The 9,274-nt window shown below is 37.8% G+C and overlaps 1 protein-coding gene across 3 annotated transcripts; it reads right to left on the bottom strand.

Annotated features, from left to right (window-relative positions):
- Positions 1-4,627: 4,627 nt before the first annotated feature.
- On the bottom strand, positions 4,628-9,059 carry LOC148877388 (mitochondrial outer membrane protein porin 2-like). 3 transcript variants are annotated; one of them, XM_088986204.1, is made up of 7 exons: positions 8,790-9,059; positions 8,292-8,420; positions 8,113-8,180; positions 6,116-6,226; positions 5,925-6,011; positions 5,620-5,828; positions 4,628-5,228 (listed from the first exon to the last, which is right to left on the bottom strand). In XM_088986204.1, the coding sequence occupies exons 2-7, from the start codon at positions 8,338-8,340 to the stop codon at positions 4,910-4,912; spliced, it is 843 nt and encodes a 280-aa protein (XP_088842330.1). In that variant the 5' UTR covers positions 8,341-8,420; positions 8,790-9,059; the 3' UTR covers positions 4,628-4,909. The 3 variants fall into 3 exon arrangements, with proteins under 3 accessions (XP_088842330.1, XP_088842323.1, XP_088842340.1); XM_088986197.1 differs by lacking the exon at positions 8,790-9,059 and adding an exon at positions 8,537-8,710; XM_088986214.1 differs by lacking the exon at positions 8,790-9,059 and adding an exon at positions 8,546-8,636.
- Positions 9,060-9,274: the final 215 nt, after the last annotated feature.

The raw sequence follows: 9,274 nt of genomic DNA, 5'->3' as shown, positions 1-9,274 counted from the left end.
AAAGGGAATAAGGGATTCGAACTGGGTTGGGATATAATAGGAATTTTATTTTTTGTTTTTTTTTTATTTTGAAATATTAAAAATAAAAATACTAACCCACGAACCACTGTCTGGGTCGAATGGTTTAGCGGTCCGACCACCTGAGTCAACGGTTTTCTGACTTTTTCAACGTTTTTTTAATAAATTCAGCATTTTAGTAAAACTGGACATGGGGGGCTGACCGGTTACCATGATAAAAACCCTACCAAAGAGAAGATCACCTTGTCTTCTGATTTTATTTATTATTTATTTATTTATTTTTGATAGATGCCTTCTCTTTTGAACTTGAAACAAACAGAGATCGTGTCTATTTTCTTGGATGTAGATCTGTTCATGGGCCATGCTCAGGCTAGGCACACGAAACCCGGCCCATAAACAGGTGTACTTAGATGTAGTAGGAAATTCCTGAGACTTGGTTGTAGCTCATGCAATTTCCTCGTAAAACATCCAAGATGTACGGTCTTCAATGGGACCTAAACGTACAGGTGGCAATTAGGTGAATTATATTGTGGTGGGTTGAACTACAAACCCACCTGTTTACTAAACCAAAATGGTGAAGAGCATGACAATCCAGGCAGACTCAAACCTAACCCAGTGATCATTGACCTAAATAAGAGATTAGGCTCTGTTTGGATAAGCCTTTGCTTGAGGCTAGGGAGTGGAAAACAAAAATTATTTTGGGCCTTGAATAAGAATCGCTTTTGAAAACACAATAATCTAACTAAAACACTTTTAAGTCCAAAAGCATTGTTCAAAATATTGATATGTATCATATTGATACACTAAATAATAGTTATTTCGTATATAACAATGGTGGCAGGTTGTTAAATCCACGTGGTCAAAATTAGGGTGTCAATGAACCTGGTTCGTGTTGATTGGATCTTATTTGAATCAAAATCGGTTTGAACAGATTGAATAGACCAATAAAACATATTGAATTAGACCAGTTCAGAATTAACGGTCCAAAGTATTTATTGGATGGGAGACTAGACCTGGTCTATTTGTAGTTGATTTATACTGGACTAGTTCAGATTGAACTATATCCAATCCATTGCATAAGATAAGAGAAAGTTACCCCCCCCCCCGCCCCCAAAGTCAGAGATCCTATCGTCCTATCGAGTAACATTTCTGGCCAAGGAATAGTGAACCTTTCAAGTTACCCATTCATGTGTCTACGTAAAAGTTTTTTTTTTTTAATATTTGTACATTTCAAATTTGCAATTGGATCCATCAGAAAAGGAATCGAAAAAATATGAGGAATTATTTTTTGGCGGGTAACCGCAGGCCCAAATGGTGTGTTAATGTTTTTCAAGGTACAAGTGCAAGCATAAGCTGCAGAGGTCGACAACCTATAACACATTTAGGGGCCGTTCGTTAACAAGATGGAATGGCTGAAAATTGAATGGCTTATTTATTTATTTTTTTATCAATAACAGAACCTTCCAATAATATTGATTAATAAAAAAAAGACAAAACCATAAGCCATTTCACTCAGCGGATAAAAAGATTTGTATAGCAAATTTCTTAAATTAGCCGTAAAGTTTGACAAACTCTATTGTCAGTATCGTTAAATTGTGACGGAGATACACAAAAAGTAATTTTTGTCCATACGTTAAGAAAGGATAAAATTTGAAATGGGTTTACTTTGGAAATCAATTGGATTACGTCAACCCCAACCTTGCTCACTCGTTTCAGGCAATTTACGAGCAGGTTTTTGTTCTTCCATAAGGACAGTCATCATCGGTTAATAAAGGCGGCATTGGGACGACGATGAACGGATTTGTGCAACAGGCAGAAAGTGTAGAGAAGGGGTTATCGGAGATACTAAAAATAATACAGTATAAAAAGTTCGGCCGCAGTAGGAGAGACGCGCATCTTCCCGCTACAGAACTCAATGAGATTGGCGACAATTTTTGCGAGTTCCTCGCCGACAGCATCTACCAATCCACTCTCACCAAGTAATCCCCGAATAAGCTCCACAACTATCTCTTCAACTTTGCTGACATCCAATGGTGTCACACTACCGATGAAGCTCTGCAGAAAGGCGAGTGGACCTGTTCACAGGCTGGGTTGGGTCAAGTTTGGGTCAGGCTTTCTATATGTATCAATAGAATACATTCATGCTCGAGCTTGAGCCCGGCTCAACCATCGGGTCTAAGTTTTGAATCCAAGCTCGACCCTCATTTAAAGTCTGAAGCTTGAGCTCAGTCAGAAATTTGAAAATAGAATATTTTTCATTTTTAATTCAATAAAAAAGTGTTTTATTTATATTAAAAACCTTCAAAACTCAAGAATAATAAACACCTCAATATTACTTGAAAATAAAAAAAGAAGAAGAACAAAGAAAAAATATTGTATATATATTTCTTAATAAATAAAATTTACTGTTATTATTTAATATATAGTATCAAGTCAGACTTGAGCTCAGGCCAAACTTTTTTGAAAAATCCCGAGACTGGCCTGAAATTTGGGCCTAGTGCTTTAGGCCCAAACTCGAACCCGGCCTAAAATTATAACCAAGCCCGATTTATAATGGATCGGGCCAAACCAGCCTATTGGGCTATCCGGCCCATGAACAGGTCTAGCAAGGAGAGACCACCAATTTGCTTAGAGAAACCCAACAGACTCTGCGGAATTTCTTACAAGGCCTTGAGTTTTCCACTTTCGTACTTCGGAGAAGAAGAAGAGTCGTGACTCGTGAGACGTTGAATTGGAAGCGACAGAGTTCATCACCGGAAAGAAATTACTCGAGGCAACACTGGCCGACTCCCTCACGACTGTGGCTATCATATTTTGTGCATGGAATTCGAGCAACACTAGAGGCGTCACTGAAGGAGCCGGAGAAATACGAGAACAGAACAAATGGCGACTGTGATTGCAACCAAAATCTTGAAGAGAAGGATACAACCGACTAGGTGAACATTTTGCTTGGGATTGAGAATAGAACAAATTTGAGCGACAGTTGTTATTTGACGCAGTGAAGACGGAGAGCAGGGGCTGATGATGATTTAGGAGCCTAAATGTTTACTGATATAAGTGTGGGGGGAGGGCAAAACAGATAAGAGGAAATTATGAGAAATAACTAGGAATCTGATGAAAAAACGGAATGAATGTCACCGCTGTGAGATATCCTCCATGTCTAGTTTGAGTTCAAGAATTGAAGATGACTTGAGAATGACGCTGACTGAATAGAAGGGAAGAAGAGAGAAAAGGAGGAAAGAACAGGAATGGCAAAGAGGCGGGGCAGGACGGGGATGGGGATGGGGACAAGGTTATCCCCATCCCCGTCCTCACGGGGATCCCCATTTCCTGTGATTTTTTATAATGTTAACCATTTTGCTTTTGTTTTTTATTTTATTTAAAAAATAAAAATAAAATAATTACAATTTGCATGCCTATTAAAAAAGATTCAAACATATTCAACCATATTTTTAAAAATATTAATATATAGATGTATGTATACATATATACATATATATTAGTGGGGATCCCACGGGTGGGGATCAGGGTCCCCGCGGGGCAAAGATTGTTCTCCCTATCATTGCTAATGGGGATGAAAAATCTCCATTCCCTGCAAAGGGAAAATCATCTCCATCCCTGCCCCATTTAGGGCGAATCCCTACGAGGATTGGAGAAATGGGAAAAATTGTCATCCCTAGGAAAGAAAATAAAAACAAAAATAGGGAAAGAGGGAGAAGATTGAAATCAAAATCATCACCTCTCAAAGTCGGGAAGAAGGAGAAAGTGATAGTGTGATGAATAGTTGATTTTCAAGGCTCAATTATACATAAACCCAGTCTGATCGATCTCTTTGCCTCTGCTCTCTCACTAGCTCTAACCCCAGTCCGATGTCAAATCCTAATTGCAATTGTGGGACTTGTATCCGGCGCTGGCATTCAGCCTATAATCAAGGTTCAAAATATTGATATAGGGCACATTGCCCTGCATCGATACTTTTTTTTTCAAATCTAGTTTAAAAGGGCCAGTCTAAGGTCAATCTACCCCCTAAACCACTCACCAACCCGAAACACCCCTTATAGGGGCATATCAGAGAGCTTCGATACGATATGTATCAACTAATACGAGGCGATACGTGACGATATTTTAAACTCTTTGTAATCAATTAACTCCCCAAACCAATAAACAAGTGAAGAGGTGAGGAGAGAAAATGAAAAAGAAAAATTCCAAAGGGAAATTTAGAAATTTGAAAAAAAAAAAATTGGTCACTTTAGACAATTGTTAGAAACATTAGGGTTACTTTAAGAAATACCAAAACAATAGAAACAGATTTAGTCAATTTCTTAAACCTTAGGGTCGTTTAAGAAACAACATAGCCGGTTCAGAGTTAGTCAACCTCACGGTACTGCAGCACAAATAACAACCATTTTTTAACAACGGTTGGCCTGCTCTATTGCAACCAAGGTGACCAAGGTCCAAATCTTCCAAACAACTTCTCTGTTTCTGCACGGGTAAAGCTGCATTGGGGAGTGCTGATGGGCTGCCCTTTATATAACTAGTAAATATTAGATGGGTTGGTACGGTTCTTAACCAAGTAATGTGCTGAATATACTTCAAAAGAAACGTAATATGCTGAACAATATTTGTATCCATTGATTAAATTAATGAAAAATTAAATAATAAAAAATAAAAAAACAAGGTTACATCCATCATGTCAATATGCTTCCCAAGAAAATTGAGAAGGGAAGACCTAAACAGGCCTAAAGATCCAATCAATTAGTCCACAGCCATAACAAAACCTAGAAAAAGAATACATCTGTGGAACTGTTTATTTCCTGATCCCTATCAAACACCACCAAAATCCAAATAGATAGACAATCCCATCCATCGGTAGTACCACCTTAAACACAAATTAAGGGACCATTCCATGCTTGAGAGCCAGGGTCAATCCAAACTTGGGATTTTTTTCCAAAGCTTTGGTGTCAAACTCACCGGATATTGTCAAGACTGACTTGGGTTTAAGCTCATGTTGAAGGAGAGCTCCAAGTTTCCCATGGTTGTTGAGTCTTGCCTTCACTATTGTCAGTGGATCAACAGCATATAATCCCCCAACTGTAAAAGTATTCTCGTTTGTGGAGAACCTTCTGGTTATCTCTGCAACTCCAGCACTCCCCTTCAGCAGATCCAGATGGTGAATATATGATGCTCTAAGTGTATCTCCTTTGTCAGCTCTAATAGAAGATGGAGAGAGGAACCAAGGATTAGAAGACAATTATAGTTTCTCCGTTTATATTAAGTGGGATATTGTATGCTCAGCATAGTAAATTTTACATTCATGTCATATACATACAACATGGATAGTGTTTCAGATAAGGAATGGGGCTCAAGCAGCCTAGTGTAAATGTCCTAGCATCGACCAAGTCAACAAATTTTGGCATTTAGAAAGCCAGGACCAACTTTCCACATTTTCACCAAATGCTTCTATATTGCTTTCTGCACCTTGAGATCTATGAAAACTGGAAGCAGCTTTGGGACCCCTCCCAAATGGATACTTAAGACTAAAATCCAATTACCCAACAGACATGGCACCAATTTTCAAGTGTTGAAGTAACAAAGACTTACAGAATTATTGTAGCACTAGACTCTGGCTTTGTCACACTAATGCCAGCATTATACTTGGTAAAACTACCCAATTTAGTCTCATAGCCTGCCTCCACACCAAAAGCAAAGCCTGGGGTTCCTATGGTTGCTGAAAGATCAACAGTAGGGGACTTGTTCGAAGCAAAAGCTGTGCTGAAAGCAGCATGGTCATGGAAGTACTGCACTTCCAGCTGCAACATAAATAACAAAATATATTTCAGGAAAAAAGTTTACAGTCACGACTTGCATTCTGAAATTGTGCCAGCTTGAGACAATGAATTCAGTACCTTCCCAGAATTGTAATCAGGTAGTTTCAATGTAGCAATTGTTTTAGTGGATGGGAGAAGTTCTGTCAAAGTGAAAGTTGTTGAGATCTGCACAGATGAATGCATAAGCAAAAAATGATAATAAAATGTGTTCATGTAAGTGAGAGAGAGAGAGAGAGAGAGAGAGTAGATGAATTGCAAAGACAATCCACCTGATTATCTGTATCAACTTTGACATCGATGACAGTGTTCCTGTATTTCCACTGGGCTGCAACATCACCAGATGTTAATCCTCCCTTCCTCACAGCAGTTGAAGTGAGGGCCTGAATGTAAAACAGAACTCAGCTGTCACTCCCAATTGAAACAGAGATGCACAAGGCAACTGACAACTGAAATTTTAAAACAATATATGAAAACAAGAAGTAATATTTGCTAAGGTTGTTAGCGAGCTAAAAAGGGGGAATTTAATTGTTATGACCATGCTAAAAATCTGTCATTTCAAATTAGCAAATAACTACTTAAATGAGTAATAAACAGAAATATATTAGGAAAACATAGCAAAAATACATAATGTAAATGAAGAAAGATCAACAAAGTCATAAAGAACAACTTCAATGGATAAGAAACTCTGCCCCTAATCCATTCATACATGTTGAACTTACCAAGCTCCATGGTCACCTATTGGCTGGCTCCAATATTTTGTCCATTAATTACCACAACAAACAACACATGGAAAAAAAAAAAAGAAGATTTCGCAGAGTCCAATATATACCTATATCTATATATATACACACACACACATACACACCCTTAGAGAGTTTGAGTATGACATTCATTTTTTACCATTAAATGACAGAAAAGACTTCATTAACAAGAAAGAAAATGATACAAGTAGAATAGTGCACTTACACCTCAAATGAAGAGAAAAATAAACAAAGAACAAAGGATATCCCCTCAGCTTGCACATTACAAGTTACAAACACTTTCCCCAGGGAATTAGCACCATAATTCAGTACATTTCAATTAACATCTTCTCTAGCCAATGTTTTTGCCGATTATTACATGCAGTTCTAATAAATAAATGCATGAATTAGATATGGATATATAGGAGCACCTATCAAATCTCATGGATAAATGAACAAACTGTAATAGGTTTTAGCATTTACTTTGAGAAAGATGTCGTATTGAATTGTATGTGCATAATCATATGCAATATTCTGTGGTTCATTCATGACCTTATATATTATTGATCAGAAAAATGTTACACAGGATTTATAAAAAAGTTTAGCATGGCTATAATATATTTTAAATAAAACTAATAATAATGAGTAGACTGGTCAGAGAGGCCTTAAAATCCATTGGAGATCCTGTTAATGTGGTACATGTTTCTATGGACAAAGATGTTCTTCTTGTTAAGCATAAAGCAGTATATGATATACCAATATTCATCCCAGTAAGGTTCATAATATGCACAATAACAGTATCTTAGTGCTGCTATGAATTTGTCTATTAAAAACAAGATGAATCAAACCGAGATGTGGAAGAATAATCTAATTGCAACATAAGAAACATAAGCCCACTCCCCAATAAGTGCCCAGGAGTTCACATGCACTGTTTCTAGGACAGTCTAACTACATTAAATTGAAAGTACAAGTCATGATAATAAGAGAAAATAGTGTGAGCAAAAGATATCTAAGTTATCACGGAGATGGAGGATAAGGTGTAGGCTATCCATTTCCGAGTTTAGTTGCACTAACCTCCTACACTAAGTTGAGTTTCCCAACAAATGACTATTTAATTTATGTTATTCTCTGGTGAACAATGTCCTGTATGATGTGTTTATTCTCTTACGCGATGCTCTTACCTACCAAATCGATTACAAATTCTTACGACTCAAAAAAAAAAAAAAAAAGGAAAGCGACAAACTTCACAATATAATAAATAAATGACAGAAAATAAAAGCAACAAAGACAAAGGAACTATATAGACGAATTAAACGCAGTAAAGACTAGTGAAATGGGGAATCTCCACATAACTTCATTTGGTTCCTCGAAATTATAATACACATTCAACGCAATTTATTGAATCAGGCGCTACACACATCCACTAAGATCACCTTAATCGAGAAAAACCTAAATGAAGCATCGAAAGCAGTGGTATATGCAAAAATAGGAAACAAATAATAGATCAGATAGTAATGAGTTCTTACAACTCCAGCATCGCTATAAGTCGAGATGGTGAATTTCTGATCAGAACTGTAGTCCTTAGTTAAGAGATCTGAAAAAACAAGAGAGGGATCAAAGAATAAACAAAGTTGTCAAATAGAAATTCAAGGAAACGATTTGGGATAAGAGAGAGACGGCTCCACGGGTTCTCTACTTCTTTTACCTTTGGCCTTCTTTCCGATGTCAGAGAAGAGTCCCGGTCCCTTGCTCATGCTTGCAGGTTAGAGAGAGAGCGAGAGAGAGATTCTCTGAAGTCTGAAACCCCGGCAGGCGACTGAACAGGATGGCTCAACTGCAAAAAAATGAAAACAAGGGTTTGTTCTGCTGCCACGAAAAGATCAAATTTTCATACCTGTTGAAGTTCAATTGCTCAAAAAAATAATAAAATAAAATAAAAAGTTCAATTACCAATTATACCCTCTCAAAGAATTAAATAGTGCATCTCATCTTACGATATTGGAGAGAGTGGGCGAATAATAAAAGGGAAAGCATCTGCGGACCCAACTTTCTCCTTCAAAGGCTGATGCTTTCTTTTCTTTTCTATCTATCTAGTGGTTGTGAGGACTTTCGGACAGGGGACATAAAAAGTTGGTTTCTGTCTGTACTTAATATGAAGCAAACGGATCGAAGAGTGAGAGCAAAGATACCGTTAAGAACTTACTTGTCCATGTTGTGCCCGACGATAGATCACCGGTCACATTAGAATACAGGCTTAGCGTTACCTTCCTTTGGTGGGCTTAGGTTGAGTATGATTTTTTATACCGGTGGATCTCAAAAGTTTAACGTGCTGGCGTGGTCGATTTCTTTGGGTGCCTTGCACATCTAAACCAATATTCTTAGCATGAGATGGGCACATATACATTCATGGAAATAGTACATCAAGCGGTACTGCATAACGCATACTAAAAGGAGATCCTTCATCGTGCCAACCCTGTCTAAGCTAATCCAGCTACCTCATTGTTTATAGCAAATGGGTGTGTTCTCAGGCCCAGTGGTTGTCTAGCACAACACGTGCATCACATCAAGGTGATCCCTCTTTGGCATGTAAGAGGCACCTTCCATGGACCGGCAAGAGCCATAGAGAGCCCCGACCATATATCACGAGGTCATGGTATATTGCCATTGACCTTGGTGGAGCCATTCCTC

Source organism: Nelumbo lutea, chromosome 1 (assembly GCF_056320005.1).
Source record: "Nelumbo lutea isolate HS-2025 chromosome 1, American lotus-T2T, whole genome shotgun sequence".
Classification (NCBI taxonomy): domain Eukaryota; kingdom Viridiplantae; phylum Streptophyta; class Magnoliopsida; order Proteales; family Nelumbonaceae; genus Nelumbo; species Nelumbo lutea.
Note: the sequence above shows the minus strand (reverse complement) of the source record. Positions and strands in the feature narration are given on the sequence as shown.